A 26,866-nucleotide genomic window follows, 5' to 3' on the forward strand; every position below is an offset into this window, starting at 1 on the left:
TGGTTTAATTTCATGTTTATATTGGATGGTGTTCTGTGTTGTTTACTGAATACGTTTTGCTGTTCCTTTTCATTTTCAAATCCAGCAGCTTTAACAATTTGTTTTGTATCTCATCACTTCATTTCCATGGAAGCTGGCTAAGACACCAATTTAAATCTAATTGCTTTTGGTAATCCTCTATTTTTCTAAATCTTCTGAAATATTTTTTTCTATTAACAGTATTGCACTTGGAGCTGCATCACTGGGTCTCGTGGTCACCTACCCTCTGATGAAGAGGCTAACTTATTGGCCGCAGTTAGTTCTGGGTAAGAAAGTTGAGTCTTCAGAGTAACTCCATGAATGGGGGGGGAGACCTGTTGAAATCCGCAGCTATAAATAAAATGCTATAACTTGGATTTTTAAGATTCTTCTAAAAAACATTCAAGTTCTGTCATTAGCAATTTTTAAGATACAGGAGTAACATTAGACCATTCAGCTCATCAAGTCTGCTCCATCATTCAATCAAGGCTCATTTATTACCCTCTCTCAGCCCCATTCTCCTGACCTCTTCCCATAACCTTTGACACCCTTACTAATCAAGAGCTTATCAGCCTCTGCTTTAAATATACTCAATGACTTGGCCTCCACAAAGGCAATGAATTCCGCAGATTCACTGTCCTCTGGATAGAGAGATTCAGCTTCATCTCCACTCTAAAGGGACATCCTTCTATTCTGAGGCTATGCTCTCAGGTCCTAGACTCCCACTATAGAAAACACCTCTGCACATCCACTCTATCCAGGCCTTTCTATGTCAGATAGGTTTCAATGAGGTAGCCCCTCATTCTTCTAAACTAGTGAATACAGATCCAGAGCCATTAAACACTTTTCATACATTAGCCCTTTTGTTCTCAGGGTCATTTCTGTGAACCTCCTATGGACCAACTGCAATGCTAGCACATCCTAGCATTGATATGGGGCCCAAGATTGCTCACAGTACTCCAAATGCAATCTGACCAATGACTTATAAAGTCTCAGCATTACATCCACTGCTTTTATATTCTAGTCCTCTTGAAATGAATGCTAACATTGCATTTGTCTTCCTCAGCCTGTAAGTTCACCTTTATGTTATCCTGCACAGGACTCTCAAGTCTCTTTGAACCTCTGATTTCTGAATTTTCTCCATGTTTAGAAAATTTTACTTTGTTATATGTCTTGAGTTAAAAAGGAAATAGATTTTAAAACAATGTAAGAATTCAGTAAGGTGAGACCACTTAATTTATTGCACTGTGCTCCTGTGTACTGAGAAAAAGAGATCCATGTTCCTTCAATGGAAGCCTTTTGCTGTTCTGTTGAGTAAAGTTAAGGGATCTGGCAATTGAGATACATTATAATGCATTTCTATCAAGCTGCCAGAGAATTATTTAACCTATAATTTCTTCCAAAGAATTAAAATTAAACATCTTCACCCCCCCCCCCCCACTAATACTCTGAACTATTTCCTTATCCATCTTTTCTTATGCAGGAACATACAAAATGTAAATGTCAGTTCTGCTTTTGATGTAGCCAGCTTTCAGTTATTCCAGCCAGGTGATACATTGCTATATGTTACTGCCTCCAAATATCCTGCCTTCTTTTGCATGCTATGTAGTTTCATTCATTTTAATAATTTCTAAACAGTTTTTAAATTTAGCTTTTTCCTGAATAATGTTAAACAAACTAAAAAGCATTGTAAGATCAAGTTCTTATTCTTAGACTGCTTGTGTCATGGTTTCTTGAAATGATCAGGAGACGCAGACGATTCTTCGAGAAGTTAAGCCTTTATTTGCAAACAAAAGCTGAAGCAATCAATGAGCTTGTCACTAACTGCTCCCCGAGCCCCGGTACACAGCGTCTTTTATAGCCATTTCTTATCTTAGTTGCATTAGCATACCCTCGTCTCCTATCTCAGTTACATTAGCATGCCCTATCTGCTTGCAACGCTTATCACCAGCACATTAGCTTCTCGATTTGCCACCAGTATTTCTGCTTAGTAGCCCATACCTGCTCTAGTCTACTCTCTGGAACACGTGTTCCTCTTCCTGGCTTTGACTGGTCCCCATACATCACACCACTCCATGATCCGGTCTACCACCGTTATCTCTACATGCTTACTTTCACTGTTAGCTTCATTCTGGCTAATAAGTTGGATACATAGTAAATATAAGGCTGGTTACATAGTTTTGGTTACACAGCAAACAATGCAACTTTATTCTCCAATACTCGCAGTTTTTGAGTTATTCACATGGCCCTTCCGTTAAGATGGTGATGATCATGTCTTTGTATGCAGAACTAATTACTTTCCACTTGTCCATCTTTGGTATTTAAATTTTTTATGTAGTCAATGAACTAGTGTTTCACAAAATAAAAAATGAGGAACTTATTTATCAGAAGTAGGACTAAAGTTTCATAAGATGCTATGGATGAAATTCATTAGAAGTTTTCATGTCTTCGGAAAATTATTTTAAGAGAGTAAGCTGTTGCTTGATGCCATTTTTAAAATAAGAATGTCTATTTGCTTGAGATGTTTAAAGCAGTGGTTTCAAGTAAAATGCAAATAGTCAGCAGCTGTTTCACTTTACATCTCATCTCTTCTCTCCCCCCTTCTGTTTGATGCCCACTAAAATTTGGGGCAAGTCCTTTATAATTTATCTAAATATAGTTGATTTATTACAAAATTATTGTTTTATAGGACTTACAATAAACTGGGGAGCACTTTTAGGTTGGTCTGCTGTGAAGGGTTCCTGTGATTGGTCAATCTGTCTACCGCTTTATATTTCTGGTGTAATGTGGACATTGATATATGACACAATTTATGCACATCAGGTAAGTTAATATCATAGTTCATCTAAATGTTATTTTCATAGCTTCCAAACCAAACCATGGAGCCTCACAAAAGTTGTTAAAACCTAAGTTAAGTTATTTGAGAGGAACAGCTAAAACTGCATTTCATCATACTATAGCATTCCAAATGGTAGCCAAACAACTTATAGAGGTTTTAGATGGGAAAGCAGGAAAAATATCAACATGGGTGGAAGGAAATTACAATCTGACCCAAAACATGAGGTTTATATTGTTATATTTTCTACCTTAAAAACATAAAACTAATTGAAAGTGTAAGGTGGGATCCCAGAGTTAACGGGTCTTAATTTCATTTTTGCTTTAAGCAAAGCATGTGTATATAATGTGGCAGCGTAATGACGTATGCCATTTACATACTTTTACATATAACACACAATGCATTATGTAATCAACAAAGAATGCTTAAACAATATATATACAATATTACTCAAAGTTCTTCTGCAGAACTTGACTGTCCCACTTGCTTCTGTCTCCCCAGGAAATCCGAGACAGCCTATCAACTTCTAGCTATCTTCTTCCCCCCCCACCCCCACTTTTTATTCCAGCATCGTCCCCCTTCCTTCTCAGTCTTGAAGAAGGGTCTTGCCCAAAATGTGGACTATTTATTCATTTCCGTAGATGCTGCCTGACCTTCCGAATTCCTCCAGTTCCTTCTATCTGCAATTCTTCAGCCCAGTTTTCCAGCTGGTCCAGATCCCACTGCAAATTTTGATAGTCTTCCACTCTGTCCAGTACATCTCCAATCTTGGTGTCATCCGTAAATTTGCTGAAACAGTTTACCTCATTATCATCCAGATCATTGATATAGATGACAAACAACAATGGACCCAACACAGGTACTTATAGAACACCAGTAGTCACAGGCCTCCAGTCAGAGAGGCAACTACCTACTGCCACTCTCTGGCTTTTCCAGTGAAGCCAATGTCTAATCCAATTTACTACCTCATCTTGAATGCTGACCGACTGAACCTTTGTGACTAACCTCCAATGTGGGACAATGTCAGAGGTCTTGCTGAAGTCCACATAAACAATGACCACTACCTTACCTTCCTCAAATTTTCTGGTAACTTCCTTGAAAAACTGTAAGATTGGTTAGACATGGCTTACCAGGCACGAAGCCGTAATGTCTAACCAAGTACTTATATATCCGGTCCCTTAGAAAACCTTCCAATAACTTAACTCACTACTGATGTCAGGTTCATGGCCTGTAATTTCCTGGATTATTCTTAGAGCCTTTTTTAAACAATAGAACAACAATAGCTATCCTGCAATCCTCTGGCTCTTCACTCATGGTTAAGGATTTTGCAGAAAGAGCTCTGTCACTTTTCTGCCCAACTGACCAAACCTTTTAATACTGAACTCAAATGCTTTCCTTCTCACTATCAATTATATCTTCTATTTTGTATCATCTTCAAACATCTTTATCGTGCAACCTACATTTAATTCAAATCTTTAATATATAATTAGTGTTTCATATTCTAAGGAATTTCCCACATTCTCACAGCCCAGGATTGTTTGTTTGTTTGTTTGCCCATGTGTTTGACCAATCCCTTCTTCAACAAGCAAAGCTCCGTTGCACGGTTGATCCTGACACCAGCCATAGTCCTTACTGCCTGTCCATCCCGCAGTTCTTTTACTTTTGCCAAACCCCTCCCCCTCCAATTCCTCATGCTTAAGACATGACATACCGAAACCTTCTACATCATTGTTGCATCATGTCTTTTTCCATATGGCTGAATTTCTAGCTCAAAGCACTCTATTTCATAAAGTATTTCAGTTTTACTGTGGCATAGGATATAGGAGCAAAGAAGGTTTTGATAGAACTAACAGACAACACTAGCTAGGCAATATTAACAGAATCCAGGGCTGCAGGAATGTCACATTTATAATTCTAGTCATTGCATCAGAGGAAAATTTTGATACCTTAAATATTTATGTTCTTGCATTCTTGTGCAATTAACTACAGTTAAAACATTTGCTTTCCTGGAACAGCTGTTGTTCACCAATTAATTTAGCAGTACAATGATTACCATGCTTTTGTTGCATATATTGATAAAGCAAGATTTATTTAACACCTGATCAATCATATACTGTTATTCTACTTGTTAATATGCACTTTCTGTGTAACTAACAGTTTATTCTGCACTCTTACTATAGTTTTACTTTGTACCGCATTGCACTGTGGCAATGAGTTGATCTTTATGAACGAGTATGCAAGACAGGTTTTTCATTTAACCTTGGTACATATGACAATAGCAAACCAATTTACCAAGTGGTATGTCTTTCAACAGACAGTCCTGCCCTCTTTTAACCATAACTTGAATAAATCCAAAATATAATTATGAAGCAATTGTGTTTCATTGACTCATGTCTAAATGAAATTTTACTAGTGAAGAGGCTAGTTTAAAAGAAATCATGTATGGCTGAAAGGATTTTGGAAAATTTTGTTTTACGTAAAAATATAAGTGTTTTACTCCTTTCCTACATTTGAGAGAAGTGATATTTACTGAAATTTTAATGTTAGATTAAATATTTAATTAGAAACATAGAAAACCTACAGCACAATATAGGCCCTTCGGCCCACAATGCTGTGCTGAACATGTACATACTTTAGAAATTACCTAGGGTTACCCATAGCCCTCTATTTTTCTAAGCTCCATATACCTGTCCAGGAGTCTCTTAAAAGACCCTATCGTATCCGCCACTACCGTTGCCAGCAGCCCATTCCAAGTGCTAGCCATTTCAGCACTAGGAAAAAGCCTCTGACTGTCCACACAATCAATGCCTCTCATATACACATCTTACACATAATTCTGTGTTTACCAAGTAAGTAAATGTTGTAATTTTTTTTAATCAAACAGAAGCATTGTCTCCAGATACTCGTATACCTATTATGAAGTGATAGATGTCGTATCTTGGTTTTGGGTGCATGATTATGATGAGAAAACAAGTTTTTTTTATGTAACTTATTATTCCTCAGCTTGTGTTATTGTGGGTTTCTGTATCTAGGATAAAGCAGATGATACTCTGATAGGAGTGAAATCAACTGCACTGAAGTTTCAAGAACAGACCAAGCAATGGCTAATGGGATTTAGTACTGTCATGCTGACAGGATTGACAGTGGTAGGAGTAAACAGTGAACAAACATTGCCCTACTATACAGCTGTGGTAGCTGTTGGAACTCATCTAGCCTATCAGGTATGCATATCTGTAGTTGTTCCTTTTATAACTAAATGAGGCTGGAGTTGGGTTGGAATTATTTTTGTTACATTTTATCCACTTCCTCCTAAATGACAGAAGCTGCACTTTGGCACGGGAATGATATTTCCTTTTAAAGTACTGTTTATTCTAAGGAAGCAAAATCCCTTGCAAGATGCCATAAAATGCTTCAATAAATTAACACATAGTAGTACAATTTGAGGAGAATGTCCATCCAGTTTTGTGGTTACAGATCCTACATAAATTGCGTTCTGTCGGAAATTACTGCTTTAACATGCAATTCAGTTAATGAACGTTTTGATTACAGATGAATAATTAATGCAAAAGATCACTGAATTAGAATTTTTAATACAGGCAGATACCTCTTGTGTAATTTTGAACCTTCAAATAAAACCCTAATGAATAGTTAGAATTACAAAGTTTCATTCCACCAGATTGTAAATGGTTGTCAGATCTAAATTTTTAAAATGTAAACATTGATTTGCTTTCTTTAGTTTATTCTTATCTTTTTTAAAATTTCGTTTTCTGTCTCTAATATGACGCAGAATTCATCCACTCTCATTTGCCCTAATTTGTCCGTCTTTCCTTTGTTTATTTACTTAACTCTTTAAATTCATCGATTTTTGTCTCCTCCTTCATCATGGGAGGCTTCTTGGAATTGAGCCTGGCCTGCTTCACTCTTACTTTTGTGAGTTCTGAGGTAGTTGATGAGGCAAATGTAGGAACCATAGACTCTTCCCCAAATGGGGTAAGAGGTAGTCAATAGGATGAGTGGATGGGTAGATTATGAGGTGGTGCACTTCTTCTATTGCATATGTGGGATTTCTGTGTGCTCCCAATGCATTGTCAGTACCATCCTGAATGGTCCTTCTCCATTTGAGTACCATGGGCCAGAGGTTGCCATGAGTCAGTGGAAATCTTTTAGAAAAGTTTGAGTATGTTCTTAAATCACTTACTCTGTCCACTTGTTAATCTTCTCTCATGACGGAACTAGGAACTGAGCATCTGTTTCGGGAGCTCTGTGTCGTGCATGTGAACAATATGGCCTCCCATAAGTAGCTGATTGAAGTAGCTGGTGCCTTAATGCAGGGGATTTCCTTGGGAGATGGTTTGGTATTCCTTCCAGTGAACTTGCATTGAGGATTGATGGTAATATTTCTAGTGCCGTGAAATGCCTGAGCTTTGAAACTAACTCACACAACAACAGAGGTGCCAAAGAGAAAGAACCAGGGAGCAAGAAAGAAGAACTGGACATGCTGAAATTGTGGAATGAAGAAAGAACGTGTTGTCAGAGATCTGAAATAAGGAGGTTGCAGAGAATGTCCAGCACATCTGGCAACTCTTTTGAAGGTAGAAAAGATGAAAATTTGGTTTGGGAAATCTGAAACCAAAAAGAGAAAACAGGCCATGTGTCATCCTGGAAGAAAGAATTCAGAGCTAACACCACACTTTTGACCTACCACCCTATTCCTCTCCCCACAGCCACCACCTGGTCCTCTAAACATTCCTCTTATAGCTGAACTGGCCTCTTCTAACACAAACTGAAAAGGCTGTTGCATAGAATGCTTGAATTTGAGCTAAGGGGTAATGTGGTGAAAGAGAAAGTAAGATGTTGTTCCTCAAGCTTGCATTGGATTATGTTAGAAAGATACACAATTGTAAGTGGAATGGGCAATTAAAAAAGTATCAGGCCACAGAAAGTTCAGGGTAATCCTTAGGAATTGGGAATTCTATAGATTGCATCTGGGGTGAGCTTTGCATGCAGAACTCTAAATTGAAAGAACTTCACTTGGAAGGACGTTTCTTTCGTTTTATCTTAAACACAAGAGATCCTGCAGGTGCTGGAAACCCAGAGTAACACACACACAATGTTGGACGAACTTAGTAGATCAGATAGCATCTATGGAAATGAATAAACAGTTGACATTTCGGGCCAAGACCCTTCTTCAAGACTGTAAAGGAAGGGGAAAGATGCGAGAATAAGAAGGTGCAGGGAGGGGAAGGAGGACAAGCTGAAAGATGATGGGTGAAGCCAGGTGAGTGGGGTGGGTGAAGTAAGAAACAGGGAGGTGATAGGTGAAAAAGGGAAAAGATATGAGGGGTTGCTCCTCCAACCCAAGAGTAACATCATTGTGGCAAAAGGGGAGGCTGTGGACTGGCATGGCAGAATAGCAATGGGGATAGGAATTAAAATGGTTGGCCACCATCCAGGGTCCCAGACAGCCCTTCCAGGTGGGGCAACATTTCACCTGCACCTCCACTCCATCAGCAAAAATTGGCATATCCCAGTGGCCAACCATTTCAATTCCTATCACCATTTCCATTTCGACATGCCAGTCCATGCCCCCCCTCCAACTTCTGCTATGATGAAACCACTCCCAGGTTGGAGGAGCAACACCTTTTATCCCAACTAGGTAGCCTTTAACTTGGTGGCATAAACATCAATTTCTTCACTTCTGGTAATTTTCCCCCTCCGCTTTCCACTTCCCTCCTCTTCAAATCCCCACTCTGGCTTCTTAACTCTTCTCCTCGCTTGCCTATCTCCCACTAAGATCCCTCGTCCTTCCCTTTCTCCTATGGTCCACTCTCTAAACTTATCACATTCCTTCTTCTCCAGCCCTTTACATCTTCCATCTATCACCTCTTGCTTCATCCTCCTTCCCCTATCTGTCTGGCTTCACCCATCATCTAGATTGTCCTCCTTCCTCTCCCCCAACCTTATTGCTGCATCTTCCCCCTTCCTCTACAGTCCTGAAGAAGAGTTCTCGGCCCAAGACATCAACTGTTTATTCGTTTCCATAGATGATGCCTGACCTGCTGAGTTCCTCCAGCATTTTGTGTGTGGCACTTCAAGTGCATCTTATTGTTTTGGAAGTTGGTCTGTTTATCTATCATCCTATTGTTTAATTCCAAATATTTGACTATGTTCCTCCTATGCAACACAAGTAATTACACCTGTGTTAAAATTGGAAATGAAGTTAAACTATTATGTTGCTTTTGTTACCATATATTGTTTATCACAGCTTGTTCTGATTGTACTTTGTTTGAAGTGAACTATTATGCAATCAGTATAAACATATTGTCAGTTCACATCAAAGGTGGATAATATAAATCCTTCACTTCAAAAAGATGTTGCTAAATGATCATTCATTGATAAATCCAAATGCAGCGAGGAAACATTATAAAAAATTAACTTGCTTATCGTGGAGATTACAAGGATTATAAGTTATGAGATAGGAAAATTTCAAAGTCTGTATGTCTGCAGTCCAAAGCCAAACTGTTAAGTGATACTTAACTGTTGTCCACAGAGTGCTAGTTTCATATAAACAGGTGTAATCTGGGTTTACTTATTCAGATGTAAATATCATTCCCAGTAATTAGTTTGTGCCAGCGTGTTATTTCTAGAGCAAATTCACTGTAGGGAAAGGAATAAACTAGATAACTCGCAGCATGTTTAGATTTCATAATTTAATTAAATTGTCCTGAGTCCTACAGACTTAAAGAAGAAATTTATAACTGGGATTACTTCATCATTTTTTACTGCAGAGGTTTCCTTTGCACCAGAGAAGAACAAATTTAGTTCTATGACTTCTAATTGCAGAATCAGGTCATGACGAAAGTCGTGAAATGTGTTGTTCAGTCACAGCATTATGTAGCCATAACAAATTACTGAAAGATATAATAATAAAAAATAAATAGTGCAATAGAGGAATAGGGAGGCAGTGTTCATGATTTCATGGACAGTTCAGAAATCTGATGGCAGAGGGAAAGAAGCTGTCCCTAAAATGTTAAGTGTGGGTCTTCAGGCTCCTGTACCACCTCCTTGATGATAGTAGTGAGAAGAGATTATGTTCCAGATGGTGAGGGCCCTTCAACCTTCTTGAGGCACCAGCTTTGAAAATGTCCTCGATGATGACGAGACTTGTGCCAGTGACGGAGCTGGCTGAGTCTACAACTCTGAAGCCCCTTATGATGCTGTGCGTTTGATACAACCAATCAGAATCTTCTCCTCAGTACATCTGACCTGTAGAAATTTGCAAAAGTCTTCAGTAACACACCAATCTCCTCAAACTCCTAAATAAAGTATAGCCATTGGCGTGCCTTTGTCGTGATTACATCGATATTTTTGGGCCCAGATTAGATCCTGAGATATTGATGCCCAGTATCTTTAAATTGCTCACCTTTTCCACCCCTGACCCCTGAATAAGCATTGCTAGGTTTTCTTCAGCATTTACCTTCCTGACATCTGCAATCAATTGTTTAGTCTTGCTGACGGTGTGTTATTGTGACACCACTTGACTAGCTATTTTGCTCCTGTATGCCTCCTTGTCATCTAAGATTGTAAGTTTTAAAATCAATCAATGTTGATCTAAGCACAGATAATGTTCCTCGTCACTCCTTGTGGTTCAGTGGGTGGCTTTTTTTGGTGCTTCTGTAGCATTTGACTTTTTTTCAGAAGCCAAGTTGAGCTCAACGCTCAACCCAGCACAGATGGAAAACATGCAAAGAGCTAGCTGGATTTGAAGTTGGGACCACTCACCCCAAAGTCCAGTGCAAATGCCATTACACCACTGGCCAGCTAAGGATTGATCATGGCTGACTTTACAGTTATGAGTTAATGGTCTTGTTCATCAAAATAGCAGTAAATAAGCCTCTTATCATCATGCATAGTTAAGCTTTTAAATAAGAAAATAGTTTTATAAAGATGCCTGTAAAATTTCTTCTTACTTAAGATGCCAATTTATCTGACTATATTTTGCTCTTTCTTAAAACAGATTTACTCATTGGACATAAACAGTCCTCAAGACTGCTGGAAGAAATTCTGTTTGAATCGCACATTGGGACTAATACTGTTTTCTGGAATTGTGTTTGGAAATTTGTGGAAAGGAAAGACAAAGACTGCTGAAGCAGAAAAGGCGCAGAGCTGATGTGACTTATCAGAATCTGCATGCCAGAAGCTAAAATATTATAGTAAAACAGATAAAGAAACTTTAATATCATACCTTTACTACCTTCGTATAATTTGGATATGAATGAGTACAGATACTTATAATAAGTACAAGTTCTATGTTATTTCAGAGAAATAATAAAATTATTCTACATTCATTCCAGATTTTAAAATAGTTTTGAGTAGTTCAGGTAAATTAAATATGCTGTATAAAAATCTACTGTTAAATCATTGGACTTTACTCAGATATTTTAATCTCAATCTGCACCACATATCAGAAACCTTATAACTGGTTGTCATCTAAACTTATGGTTTAGCAAGAATGAAAGCTTTTTACTGTCTGTTTAAAACGAACAACAATGAAGTTCAGTAATGCAATTAAAACATGGAATATAGAACAGTACAGCACTGGAACAGTCCCTTTGGCCTTCAACGTTATAGCACAGTAATTCAATATTGTAGTAATCAAACGGTCAACTAAACTAATCCCTTCTGCCTACACAGTGTCCAGATCCTTCCATTTCCCCTCACATTCATGTGACCATCTGAATGTCTCTTAAAATTCCCTCATGTACCTGCCTCTACCACCAGGCCAGACAGCACATTCCAGACACCCGCTACTCTCTTAAAGACTTGCCCTTCACATCTCCTTTGAAATTACCCCTATTTATTTTTCTTTGGTAACCTTTTTTACTTTATAGTTTTTATTTGTTGTTATTACTTTATTTTCTAAGCAAAAAGGAGATGTAATCAAAGAGCTGCTGGAAATCTGAAATAAAAACAGTAAATGCTGGAAGCCTTCAGCAGGTTACAGAGCATTGGTGGAAAGAGAAACAAGTCATGATTCTGTGTGAAGTCCTTCCAGAGCTGGGGAACTCATCAAGCAAACTTGTGGCAAAAAGTTAAGAGAGGGGTGAATACAATACAGTTGACCCTCCTTATCCACGGGTTCCACATGTGCAGATTCAACCAACCGCGGATTGGGAAAACCCGGAAGTTCTCTCTCCAGCACTTGTTGTTTGAGCATGTATAGACTTTTTTTCTTGTCATTATTCCCTAAACAATACAGTACAACAACTATTTACATAGCATCTACATTGTATTAGGTATTATAAGTAATCTAGAAATGACAAAGTATACGGGAGGATGTGTGTACGTTACCACAGATTGGGATCAAAAAAGACAAATGTTTGTCTTAGTGTATAGTATATATTTTACCTTTCTATGCATATAAAACACTTAAGAAACATATGTATTTTAATAATTAAACCACTGCGTTGCTTAGTAATGTAGCTTTCATCGGGGCAGGGCCTTTCTTACTTTATCCTTTAAAATTGTTCCGATCGTTGACTGACTGTAGCCTAATGCTTTTCCGATGACTGATGGCATTTCACCTCTTTCTGATTGCTTTATTATTTCCACTTTATTTTCAATCGTGATTGTGATTATTTTCATGAACAGAAACACTGCGGATTCAGAGCTCCACCGGGTCCTAAAGTCTACTGCACTGAGAAGTTAAATAAAGGACTCGAGTATCCGCATTGTTTGGTATCCGTGGGAGGTCCCGGAACCAATCCCTCGCGGATAAGGAGGGCTGACTGTATGGAAAATTACTCAGATAAGGTGCAATTAGGCCCACCCAGGTGATCCCAAAATTTAGGAAGAGGGTTGGTTGATAGATCAGTGAAGGAAGTTAGTGAATGGAAGAGAAGTAAGGCTGTTGAAACCTGAATGCAAGTGCTGGAAATGGCCAGTAAATCAGGCTAATATAACAGATGGATAATCTTGCAGTGGTTCCCATATGAACAGAAAAAATGAATTATCTAAAATTGTTGAATTTTATATTGTTCTAAAGGCTCAGATTGAAGATATGGTGCTGTTCCTCAAACTTACTGGAACATGGCTGGAAGCAAAAATACAAGTGGAATGGCCAATTAAAGTGACAAGCAGCTAGAGGTTCAGGGTCATATCTGCTGGCTCCACAAAGCAATTATTCTGAGCTTGTTCCTCCATTGGAGTGGAGAAAAGTATGTTGGCCATCAGTCACAGTCTCCCAAACTGAATTTTTAATCATACTTTTTGTCTGTAACCAGTCTTCAAGCCTTGTTTGATATTACCTTTAATCAGGTAGTCTAATTTTGTTTAAGGTCATTGACTGTCCAAATTCTCTATATCCAGTAGTTCACCATTATCACTGCTACTTGATAAACCTTCAAGAAGCTCTAACAAGTTGATTAAACATGAATTCTTTTTTATAAAACCATGCCGACTTTGCCTAACCCTGTTATTGCTTGTTACTCCTTCCTTAATAATAGATTATAGCAATTTGCCTGCTACTGATGTCAGAGTAATTTCTAGTGGCATGTTCTCTCTGCTCCTCTGCTTTCTGTGTGTGTGGGTGGAGGAGCTGAGAAAACTGTGCAATCTCTTTATAGAGTCTCTGAAATTTTGTAAGGTGAGAAGCAACACATCCAATGGCCACCTCTGAAAATCTTGGAATGTAGGTCTTCAAACCCTGGAGGTTAACAGATTTTCAGTCTTATTTCTATTTTCTTACCTATTAGTATCTTATGTACTTTAAAAAAAATTATATAATTTCTTTCATCACCATTTTCATTCTAAATAAGATTATTCATTATTTTCAGGACATACTCTATGATTTCTTGTGTGAATAATTTCTCTGCTTATTTTCTAATTATTATTTCACTGTTGTATGTGTAACAGATTAAATTCATTTTTGTTATTTTTTAACTTTTTATTTGGTGATACAGCACGAAGTAGGCCCTTCGAGCCACACCACCCCAGTATCCCCCGATTAATCCTAACCTAATCGCAGGAAAATTTACAATGACCAATTAACCTACACACTACATTATTTATCAATTTCTTGAAACTCCTTTGCAGAAATCTAAAGTTTTCAGTCTTGGGCTTATTACTTTTGTTAGCAGCATTGTAAGCTTTTTACTTTATTCCAAAGCTATTTTTAACTTCAGTTAGTTTCAATCAATAGAGAATTGCTGTAGAAATCGCAATATTCCATTGTCACTGAGTACATCTGGCAGTTCACATATAGTCTCTACCCATGAGACCTGGTGGGGTGCTGTACTTCAGAGGCACCTTGCCTGCTTGGGCAGCCTTCCAGTTTCTTAATCTAAATGGAATAATTGAAAACAATGAGGTTTTTTTTAGAGAATGAAAGTTGGAGGTTTCAGGCAAGTGGGGAGGAGGGTGTTTGTGGTTTAAGTGCTATCCAATGGGGTTGTGGCATTTCTTCAATATTGCTATATTGTAGATTTAAATTTTTAGAGGAGAGTTCAAGCTCCTTTATGAAAAGTTTTCTGTTACAATGTCCATGCCCTGCTGATGCATAGGGCTTCCTGAAGAGTATCTCAGTTATAAGCACTTTGCTGTCCTATTGTATAAATTGTGGAGCTCCCTTCTATCCTCCTAAACCTGTTGTCTTCATGGCAGCTATGACATGTCCTTTAAATAGCCAACAACCTCTGATTATTACACTGCAAGGTGTTGACATTCGTGTTCAATTTAAACACAAGCTTGCATTTTAGATGAAAAGCATAGTAATATTGTTGCATTGGAGCTTCTCATTGAGTTCACTTTTTTTTAGAGAGACCTGATCCACACTAATGGAACTCACAGTAAAGCTGAATGCAGCAAAAATTGTGAAATTCTGTTTTTAGGCATAACTGAATACATTAGAATAGAGGGAATATTACATTTTTCTGAAATGTTGAGATGGGAGAAGACAAGTGTAACCTGTAGCCACATGTAATTTATAACCTGGTGGCATTCAGTAATTGTATTACATTTTTGTTATTGTAAATGAAGACAAGAGACTGAGATACTGGAATCTGCTGCAAAAAATGAGCTACTGGAGGATCTTAGCAGGCCAGAGAGCATCTGTGGAGGGAAATGGACTGTCTACTTTTTGAGTTGAGACCCTTAGAGTTGGGATGAACTGATAATGGTAAAACAAACCTGGAGCTATTGTATTTTTTTTTATAAATTACTCCTTGCTGACTGAACATATGTGCATGCTTATGCCACTGGTCTCTTCTATACTCATGACTGTGTTGCTAGGCACAGCTCAAACGTCATCTATAAATTTGCCAATGACACTGCTGTTGTTGGCAGAAGCTCGGATTGTGATGTGGAGGTATGCAGGCATGTGATAGTTTGACTGGTTGAATGATGTCACAACAACCTCATGCTCAACCAAGGAATTGATAGTCAACTTCAGGAAAGAGAAATCAGAAGAACACACCAGTTCTCGTTGAGGGGTCAGCAGTGGAATGAGTGAGCAGCTTCAGGTGTCTGGGCGTCAACATCTCAGAGCATCTGTCCTGGGCCAAACACATTGATGCAGTAATGAAGAAAGACCACAGCGACTCTGCTTCATTTGGGGCTTGAAGAGATTTGGAATGTCACAAAGACTCTTGCAAATTTCCAGAGAGGTACTGTGGAGAGCATTCTGACTCATTTCCTCAGCCTAGTGTGGAAGCTCCAATGTACAGGATCACAAGGGGCAGCAGAGTGTTGTACACTCAGCCGGCTGAATCACAGGTACAACTCTCCATGCCATCCAGGACATCTTCAAGAGACATCATTAAAGATCCTCACTGTTTTAAGAACAGCGTCCTCCCATCACCATCAGATTCTTGAACAGTCCTTGAACCCATGAATGCTACCTTGTTATTTTTCTTTTGCCCGATTATTTGTAACTAGTCTTTTTATGTCTCGCACTGTACTGCTGCAAAGCAACAAATTCAATAACATACAGTACTGTGCAAAAGTCTTAGAGGTATATATAAAGATAACTAGGTGCCTAAGATTTTTGCACAATGTTGTAATAATTTTATGTAATGCACTGTACTGCCGCAAAAAAAACAACAGATTTCGTGAGGTGAGTGATGATAAACGTGGGTTTTTTTCTTGTGGACTGAGGGTGGGAAGGGGGTAGGGAGCAGGATACAGACAGACATTGTGTAATGATCGATAAACCAATTGTTTGAAATCAAACGACATTGCTGGTGTCTCAGGGCTGGGTGTGTCTGTATCCATGCCACCTGGTGCCTGACACTCTGTAACTTGTCCCACACCCCTCCATTGGCACTCCACCTTCACCATTCCAACATCCTTTGCTCCCGCCAGATTTACAGAATCACTCTTAGCTCTGCGTTAACAAGTGCAGTACTGTGCAAAAGTCTTCGGCACCCTAGCTATACAAATGTGTCTAAGACTGTTGCACTACTGTATGCCACTGATAAACTGATTTTCTTTCTGAGACTGAGTCAAACTTAGAGAATTCGCAGGTATTCTGATCTACCTCAAGTTCTTTTTCTTAGTTGCTCCCTAATCACATCTGGTTCCATTTGAGCTCATAAGTCTTTCAATATCAGCCTTAAATATGTTGATTCATTGAACAGCCAAAGCCATCAGAGATACCCTGAGACCATATTCTTGGGCATAGCCCTCCTCATCATTTACATTGTCAAATCCACTTAATGATATATTGCCATGTAGTGGATATAAAAATAACCCCTATCTAAGGATGCCCATGCTTTATTCAAGATATCTTTCCTGAGGTGTGGAAACCAAATCTGCAGCTCATAATCCAAAGCCCCTTACATTTGCAGCAACACTGCTTTTATAACTCACTAATTGTAATAAAAGACAACATGGGAATATCTTCCTATCTACTTGTTACATATTAAGATTCTAACTATTATTAAACAACACCTGAATACTTCTAAAAATACAATTCTAGATTCTCAATCATTTAAACAATCTGTTTTATACTTTTAGCAAAGAAACAGCTTTCCATTTCTTCATTTAATACTCCATCTGCATTCTTCTTCCCTACTCACCCCCTCCCGATATCTTTATAATTCTTCCTGCTCATTTTCGCATCCTGACAATATTGTAAGCAAAAATGGGTGGGTTACACTAAGTCACTTCCTTTCAAACACAATGGACTTTGAGAATGAAGAAGTGGCCTTCATACCAGGTCACTGTGCTCGGAAAGGATGGGAAATACATTTGTGAGCAGAAGGCCATGTCGGTTCAGTGAGAGGCTCGGTGACAGATTGTGTGAATACCATTAATGAAATCCAGCTGTTTGTTAGTGCTCAGTGAATAAGCACACCAATGCCAAATAAGAGACCCAGCCCTGTTTTAAGTGAAGTTACCTTCCCAAAATTTTGAGCTTCCTACATTTGTGAATTATATAAAATAATCTGCAGTACTGAGTTGGTAGTTGCTTGTGCTGGAAATGACGGATGTGAGCTAATTTTGTATGTTACCTCTGTGCCCATTATCCCAGCTGCAAGCTGTTATTGATTGCTTTATTATAAAACAAGCTGTGAGAGGTACTGATTGCTGTGGATTCATTGGCAAGTAGCCTTAAAGATGAAAAATGCAAAATAGTTAAAGGTGGCTGGATCAACTCACTATTCTGAAGAATGGTAACTGCTATTTTGAGTCGATAATAATTGATCTTTATCGAGTGCAGCTATCTATCCCAGGATCCCATAAGACTTCAGCCTATGCAAATTTTCCCCTTGAACCCAGAGACACCCTTCATCAACTTAATGTTGGAGACATTCTGACAACAGAGGTGCTTGTAAGAAAGACATTTCTACAGACATCAATGCTGGCTGATTATTGTTGGACACTTGAGTGAAAAGCCTCAGACACTGAGTACAAACAAAAAAAATCATCAACAAAACAGCTTAGGTGAACTCTTGCTAAGGTTAGCACCATTATGCAATTAAACACTTTATATTCAATAAAAGTTAATTTCTTTGTCTGAATTCCTACATGATACAAGTAGTGTGAAATTATATTTGTGTTCAGTTTCAAGTGGTCTACTACAATCTCAAAAAACTTCTGAGGGAGCAACATTTTGGAAAAATTTGCTGTCCAGTGTTATAGAAATAACATGGAAGCTTTAGAGGGTGCCAAAGAGATTAAAGAACATAAGAAATAGGAGCAGGAGTGGGCCATCTAGTCCGTCGAGCCTGTTCCGCCATTCAATAATATCATGGCTGATCTGGCCATGGACTCATCTCCACCTACCTGCCTTTTCCCCATAACCCTTAATTCCCCTACTATGCAAAAATCTATCCAACCTTGTCTTAAATGTATTTACTGAGATAGCCCCCATTGCTTCACCACTCTCTGGGAAAAGTAGTTCCTCCTCATCTCCGTCCTAAATCTACTCCCCCGAATCTAGAGGCTATGTTCCCTAGTTCTAGTCTCACCTACCAGCGGAAACAACTTTATTGCCTCTATCCTATCCTTCATAATTTTATATGTTTCTATAAGATCTCCTCATTCTTCTGAATGCCAACAAGTACAGTTTCAGGCGAATCAATCTCTCCTCATGGTCTAATGAGGAAAAGTTGAGCAAGCGAGGGCTTCTCTCTGTGGACCAATGAAGGATGAGTTGTATAGAGTGGACAACTAGCATCTTTTTCCCAGTACAGCAGTGACACATACCAGAGGACATGTGTTTAAGGTGACTGAAGGATACTTTAGGAGAGAAAGAGTTACATTTTTTTGCGTAAAAGTAAAGAGCGTGGTGGTGGCTGGTAGAGGCTGATACAAAAGGAACATTTGAAGGGCTCTTAGTTGGACACACGAATCTAAGAAAAAAATGGAGGTTTAAGGGCTGTGTATGAGGGACGTTAGATTGATTGTGCAGTATTTTGAGATTGGTTAGCAAAACATCGTGGGCCAAAGGCCACATACTGTGCTGTACTGTTTTGTGATCTATGTCGTAGGCCAGGATTCAAAGGAGAGTAGGAAATCCTCCCTTTGTCTTGGCCAATTTTTTATCACTTATTGTCGAAATGAATTATTTAGTCATTGTCTCACTGTTCTTTGTGTAGTCGTACTCTACATAAATTGGCAAATTTCAAAGGTGCTTAAGTGTATAAAGTATTTTATTAGCTATAATGTCCTTTAAGCTTTCTGAGGCATAATAAGTAATACATGGAGTCAAGAATATTAGTAGGATGTGCAACATTTTCACATGAGCAATATGTTAATTCAATCACTATACAGTATATATCTACAAATAGGTTAACTATCTGAAATAAAAGCCGAATAGGGTGGAAATACTCAATGGCTCAGGTAGCATCTGTGAAGAAAGAATTTAACTCTTTCTCTGTAGTTGCTGCCTAACCTACAGTGTATTTTAAATGGTCACTACTTTGTTGGATTTCCAAACACAAATTCTGTTTCTTTTTGTTGGATTAGAGTGCATTTGTTACAAGGAGATGTTGGATAAATCTGGTCCCTTTTCTCTACAGCATCAAAGGCTGAGGAGAGATCTGATAAAAGTTTATAAAATTAGGAATGGCTTAGATAGGGTAGAAATTCTGAATATTTTTCCTGGAGTAGGAACGTTAAGTATGTTAAGTTCATAGTTTTCAAGTGAGAGGGGAATAGTTTAAAAGAGATATGCAGGTAAGTTTTTATTCGAACCATGGTAGGTGTCTGGCACATACTGCTAGGGTTGGCAGTGGACACAGATATGATGGTGGTGTTCCGGGAATGGAGGGATATCAATCGTGCAGGAAAACAGGTTTAGTTTAATTTGGTGTCATGGTCAGAAAAGGCAATATTGGCCAAGGGGCCTGATCTTGCGCTCTACTGCTTCATGTTCTGTAATTATGTATCTGTTTATTGGATGTGGTAGTCTTCAATCTATTCTGCTTTGGATTGTTATAAATACAGCATCTGTATCTGTAGAAAGAGGAACAGCTAATGATTCAAGTCAAGGATCCTTCATCAAAATGGACGCTGCCTGTCCCGCTGAGTATTTAGATTGCCAGAATTACTTTTTTTTACAATTTTCAATTATTGCTTTGGGTTGCGATTGATATTCCGTTCATTTAGTTCATTGTTTACAATAACCAGCGGGTATAAGTATTCTGCATGGTTGAGCTTTCCAATTATTCATTAAATTGAAATGTCATCCATCATTATGAATTAACAGTATCAAATGTACTTTAATGGTGACTTACCATAACTTCCACAAAAGGTGCCCCAGAGTTATTTAACCAGTGATAAGAAGCATTTGATTAAGTGCATTGTTAGACAAATGAGTCATTTCTAAACCTTTATGAATGAGAATTCCTTTTGTAGAGTCAACCTGCCACTCTATTTATTTTCTTGGTAAGCATTGTGCATTTAATTAAAATCTCAAATGTTATAGTATATAACATTGTTATCAACAGCTGCTTATTTATAGAAGAGATTTCATTTAAGTGCCCAGTTCGTCATGGGCACGTCCTCCTTCACCACTGAAAATATCTACATAAGGTGCTCCCTTAAGAAGGCAACATGCCTATACCCTCCCTGCTTCCCCTCCCCCACCCCTTGATCTTTCCTTTGATTGGTTTTTCACTTGGCACCTTCCCCCCTTCCTCCACCTTTATCGGGCCCCTGCCCCCTCCTTCAGTCCTGACGAAGGGTCTTGGCCTGAAATGTTGACTGCTCATTTCAATGGATGCTGCCCGACCTGCTGAGTTCATCCAGCTTGTTTGTACATCTTGGGACCTTGTTCTCGCAGATACCTTCAGCAGGAGATACAGAAGCCTTAAGTCCCACACCATCCATTCCAAGGACAACTACTTCAGCTATTCAATTTGAACAAAGCTGCATAATTCTAATCACCACCTCAGTATAGCAACACAATGACCACTTTGCACTAAAATTGATTTTGTTTTCCTTGTTTTGTTCTACTTGTGTCCTTTTTGCATAATTTTGTATTATTAATTTATGATCTTTATGTGACTGTCATGTGCAGTATCTGATGTGCCTGTGATGCCACTGCAAATAAGTTTTACATTGCACAAGTACTTCACGTTTGAACTTGAGGCAGGTTTGATATCGCAGAGTTCATAGTGAATCCATCTCTCCACATCTTACAGCATACATTTGTTCCTCTCCCTGGCAACAGAACCTATTTAGCTCTAAGATGCACATTGAACAATATATCCGCACTTTCACTAAGACTATTTCTTCTTCTATAACTTAACCCAGTTCCAGTACTGAGCCCTCATCTATATTTATGATCCTGACTATTCCAATGTTGTTTTGACTCTCCCATTTCAATCCTCCGTAAACTTTCAATTCTCCTATTCTTGTCCTAACACACCAAACTCTATCAAAGCAGTTGTTAACAGTTATGGTGATTTTCATTTTCATTTAAATGTCAGGAATGTTAAAATGTTTATTGTTGTCTTCAAATTCCACACTGGTCTCACTCCTCCCTATCTTTGTAATCTTGGCCAGTTCTACAGATTTCCAAATATTTGTATTTTATTGAAGTACATATACTCAGTATGTTACCATGTACTACCTTGAGATTCACTTTCTTGCAAATATTTATAGGAAAAATTGATAAAATAGAACCTATGAAAAACCATAATAAGCAGACATGTGAAGTACTGTGCAAAAGTCTTAGGAACATACAGTATATATAGCTAGAGTGCTGAAAACTTGCTTAGTACTGTATTTGTCAACATGGAGCAGAGAGCAAGCTTTAAATGTGGGGAGTAAAGGCTGTTGGCAATGGTGCGGGTGGAGCACCTCGGGAGGGGGTTGAGACAGGTGGCAGAGAAGAAGTGCCAGGAACACGGGTGGGTGGGGGAAGGTGTGGTTATTAGATTACAAATAATTGGATTATTAATCATTACAGAATGTCACTTTGGTGCTTCCCACTCCCTCCCCTCTGCCTTCCCCTTTTCCCAACCGTGATTCCCCTCTTCTGCCACTTTTCTCTCCCTGTATATGGATATACATAAACATAATCTGTGTGTATTTGTACACGCCAAAGCCTGACAAACAACTAATATGCAAAGAGAACATAAACTGGGCAAGTAAAAAAATTACCGGTACTGAAAACAAAGTGTTGTAAAGAGTCCTTGAAAGTGAGTCCATAAGTCATACAATCAGTTCAGTGTAACGACAATTAAAGTTATCAACACCAATTCAACAGCCTGGTGTTTGTAGGGCCTGGTGTTTCTGGGCCTGGTGTAGGACCTAGGGCTTGTGTTCCTCCTGTCTGACGTTAGTAGTGAGGAGGGCATGGGTGAGATGGATGCTCCGTTTAACCGCACTCAGAGGCAGGGAGGGGAGGACTCTGTGGAGGACAGGGCAGTATCCATCACTTTCTGTACTCTTTACAATACCTGGACATTGGTGTTTCCATACCAGGCCGTGATGCAACCAATTAGGAGACTCCCTGCTATGCATCTGCAGAAGTTTGTCAAATATTTGGTGACATGCCAGATCTACACAAACTTCTAAGAAAGTAGGAGTTGCCTTCTTAGTGATGTTGTTTATGTGCTGGTCCCAGGCTACTGACGCTCTCCACGTGTATCCCCCTCACCGACTCTCTCCATGTGCATCCCCCTCACCGACTCTCTCCACTTGTATCCCTCTCACCGACTCTCTCCATGTGCATCCCCCTCACCGACTCTCTCCACGTGTATCCCTCTCACCGACTCTCTCCATGTGCATCCCCCTCACCGACTCTCTCCACTTGTATCCCCCTCATCGACTCTCTCCATGTGCATCCCCCTCACCGACTCTCTCCACTTGTATCCCTCTCACCGACTCTCTCCATGTGCATCCCCCTCACCAACTCTCTCCACGTGTATCCCCTCTCACCAACTCTCTCCATGTGCATCCCCCTCACCGACTCTCTCCACTTGTATCCCTCTCACCGACTCTCTCCATGTGCATCCCCCTCACCGACTCTCTCCACGTGTATCCCTCTCACCGACTCTCTCCATGTGCATCCCCCTCACCGACTCTGTCCATGTGTATCACCCTCACTGACTCTCTCCATGTGTAACCCCCTCACCGACTCTCTCCAAGTGTATCCCTCTCTCCGACTCTCTCCACGTGCATCCCCCTCACCGACTCTCTCCATGTGTATCCCCCACACCGACTCTCTCCATGTGCATCCCTCTCACCGACTCTCTCCATGTGTATCCCTCTCACTGACTCTCTCCATGTGTATCCCCCTCACCGACTCTCTCCATGTGCATCCCCCTCACTGACTCTCTCCACGTGCAACCCCCTCACCGACTCACTCCATGTGTATCCCCCTCACCGACTCTCTCCATGTGTATCCCCCTCTCCGACTCTCTCCATGTGTATCCCCCTCTCCGACTCACTCCACGTGCATCCCCCTCACTGACTCTCTCCACGTGCAACCCCCTCACCGACTCTCTCCATGTGCATTCCCCTCACCGACTCTCTCCATGTGCATTCCCCTCTCCGACTCTCTCCACGTGTATCCCCCTCACCGACTCTCTCCACGTGTATCCCCCTCTCCGACTCTCTCCACGTGTATCCCCCTCACCGACTCTCTCCACGTGCATCCCCCTCACCGACTCTCTCCACGTGTATCCCCCTCTCCGACTCTCTCCATGTGTATCCCCCTCACCGACTCTCTCCACGTGTATCCCCCTCTCCGACTCTCTCCACTTGTATCCCCCTCACCGACTCTCTCCATGTGCATCCCTCTCACCGACTCTCTCCACGTGCATCCCCCTCACCGACTTTCTCCATGTGTATCCCCCTCACCGACTCTCTCCATGTGTATTCCCCTCACCGACTCTCTCCATGTGTATCCCCTCACCGACTCTCTCCATGTGTATCCCCCTCACCGACTCTATCCATGTGTATCCCCCTCACCGACTATCTCCATGTGTATCCCCCTCACCGACTCTCTCCACGTGTATTCCCCTCACCGACTCACTCCACTTGCATCCCCCTCACTGACTCTCTCCATGTGCATCCCCCTCACCGACTCTCTCCACTTGTATCCCTCTCACCGACTCTCTCCATGTGCATCCCCCTCACCGACTCTCTCCACGTGTATCCCTCTCACCGACTCTCTCCATGTGCATCCCCCTCACCGACTCTCTCCACGTGTATCCCTCTCACCGACTCTCTCCATGTGCATCCCCCTCACCGACTCTGTCCATGTGTATCACCCTCACTGACTCTCTCCATGTGTAACCCCCTCACCGACTCTCTCCAAGTGTATCCCTCTCTCCGACTCTCTCCACGTGCATCCCCCTCACCGACTCTCTCCATGTGTATCCCCCACACCGACTCTCTCCATGTGCATCCCTCTCACCGACTCTCTCCATGTGTATCCCTCTCACTGACTCTCTCCATGTGTATCCCCCTCACCGACTCTCTCCATGTGCATCCCCCTCACTGACTCTCTCCACGTTCAACCCCCTCACCGACTCACTCCATGTGTATCCCCCTCACCGACTCTCTCCATGTGTATCCCCCTCTCCGACTCTCTCCATGTGTATCCCCCTCTCCGACTCACTCCACGTGCATCCCCCTCACTGACTCTCTCCACGTGCAACCCCCTCACCGACTCTCTCCACGTGCAACCCCCTCTCCGACTCTCTCCATGTGTATCCCCCTCACCGACTCTCTCCACGTGTATCCCCCTCTCCGACTCTCTCCACTTGTATCCCCCTCACCGACTCTCTCCATCTGCATCCCTCTCACCGACTCTCTCCACGTGCATCCCCCTCACCGACTTTCTCCATGTGTATCCCCCTCACCGACTCTCTCCATGTGTATTACCCTCACCGACTCTCTCCATGTGTATCCCCTCACCGACTCTCTCCATGTGCATCCCTCTCACCGACTCTCTCCACGTGCATCCCCCTCACCGACTTTCTCCATGTGTATCCCCCTCACCGACTCTCTCCATGTGTATTCCCCTCACCGACTCTCTCCATGTGTATCCCCTCACCGACTCTCTCCATGTGTATCCCCCTCACCGACTCTATCCATGTGTATCCCCCTCACCGACTATCTCCATGTGTATCCCCCTCACCGACTCTCTCCACGTGTATTCCCCTCACCGACTCACTCCACTTGCATCCCCCTCACTGACTCTCTCCACGTGTATTCCCCTCACCGACTCACTCCACTTGCATCCCCCTCACTGACTCTCTCCACTTGCATCCCCCTCACCGACTCTCTCCATGTGTATCCCCCTCACCGACTCTCTCCACTTGCATCCCCCTCACCGACTCTCTCCACGTGTATTCCCCTCACCGACTCTCTCCATGTGTATCCCCTCACCGACTCTCTCCACGTGTATCCCCTCACCGACTCTCTCCATGTGTATCCCTCTCACCGACTCTCTCCACGTGTATCCCCCTCACCGACTCTCTCCATGTGCATTCCCCTCACCGACTCTCTCCATGTGTATCCCCCTCACCGACTCTCTCCATGTGTATCCCCCTCACCGACTCTCTCCATGTGTATCCCCCTCACCGACTCTCTCCACGTGTATCCCCCTCACCGACTCTCTCCACGTGCATCCCCCTCACCGACTCTCTCGACGTGCATCCCCCTCACCGACTCTCTCCATGTGTATCCCTCTCACCGACTCTCTCCACGTGTATCCCCCTCACCGACTCTCTCCATGTGCATTCCCCTCACCGACTCTCTCCATGTGCATTCCCCTCACCGACTCTCTCCATGTGTATCCCCCTCACCGACTCTCTCCATGTGTATCCCCCTCACCGACTCTCTCCACGTGCATCCCCCTCACCGACTCTCTTGACGTGCATCCCCCTCACCGACTCTCTCCACGTGCATCCCCCTCACCGACTCTCTCGACGTGCATCCCCCTCACCGACTCTCTCCACGTGTATTCCCCTCACCGACTTCTCTCCATGTGCAACCCCCTCGCCGACTCTCTCCATGTGTATCCCCCTCACCGACTCTCTCCATGTGCATTCCCCTCACCGACTCACTCCACTTGCATCCCCCTCACTGACTCTCTCCACGTGCATCCCCCTCACCGACTCTCTCCACGTGCATCCCCCTCACCGACTCTCTCCACGTGTATCCCCCTCTCCGACTCTCTCCATGTGTATCCCCCTCACTGACTCTCTCCACGTGTATCCCCCTCTCCGACTCTCTCCACTTGTATCCCCCTCACCGACTCTCTCCATGTGCATCCCTCTCACCGACTCTCTCCACGTGCATCCCCCTCACCGACTTTCTCCATGTGTATCCCCCTCACCAACTCTCTCCATGTGTATTCCCCTCACCGACTCTCTCCATGTGTATCCCCTCACCGACTCTCTCCATGTACATCCCCCTCACCGACTCTCTCCATGTGTATCCCCCTCACCGACTCTCTCCATGTGTATCCCCCTCACCGACTCTCTCCACGTGTATCCCCTCACCGACTCTCTCCATGTGTATCCCCCTCACCGACTCTCTCCACGTGTATTCCCCTGACCGACTCTCTCCATGTGTATCCCCCTCACCGACTCTCTCCACGTGTATCCCCCTCACCGACTCTCTCCACTTGCGTCCCCCTCACCGACTCTCTCCATGTGTATCCCCCTCACCGACTCTCTCCACTTGCATCCCCCTCACCGACTCTCTCCACGTGTATTCCCCTCACCGACTCTCTCCATGTGTATCCCCTCACCGACTCTCTCCACTTGCATCCCCCTCACCGACTCTCTCCACGTGTATTCCCCTCACCGACTCTCTCCACGTCTATCCCCTCACCGACTCTCTCCATGTGTATCCCCCTCACCGACTCTCTCCACTTGCATCCCCCTCACCGACTCTCTCCATGTGTATCCCCCTCACCGACTCTCTCCACTTGCATCCCCCTCACCGACTCTCTCCACGTGTATTCCCCTCACCGACTCTCTCCATGTGTATCCCCTCACCGACTTCTCTCCATGTGCAACCCCCTCGCCGACTCTCTCC

At 41.9% G+C, this 26,866-nt stretch overlaps 1 protein-coding gene across 1 annotated transcript in view; it reads left to right on the forward strand.

The window, feature by feature from the left end:
• coq2 (coenzyme Q2 4-hydroxybenzoate polyprenyltransferase) overlaps window positions 1–11,202 on the forward strand; it is a 71,272-nt gene extending 60,070 nt beyond the window's left edge. The window contains exons 5-8 of the mRNA XM_059989815.1: window positions 220–305; window positions 2,708–2,841; window positions 5,887–6,075; window positions 10,872–11,202. Of these exons, the coding sequence (XP_059845798.1) occupies window positions 220–305; window positions 2,708–2,841; window positions 5,887–6,075; window positions 10,872–11,024 (562 nt within the window). The 3' untranslated portion in view covers window positions 11,025–11,202. The remainder of the gene's footprint in view (window positions 1–219; window positions 306–2,707; window positions 2,842–5,886; window positions 6,076–10,871) is intronic.
• The last annotated feature ends 15,664 nt before the right edge of the window (window positions 11,203–26,866 follow it).

This window comes from Hypanus sabinus, chromosome 14, assembly GCF_030144855.1.
Source record: "Hypanus sabinus isolate sHypSab1 chromosome 14, sHypSab1.hap1, whole genome shotgun sequence".
Taxonomy (NCBI): Eukaryota; Metazoa; Chordata; class Chondrichthyes; order Myliobatiformes; family Dasyatidae; genus Hypanus; species Hypanus sabinus.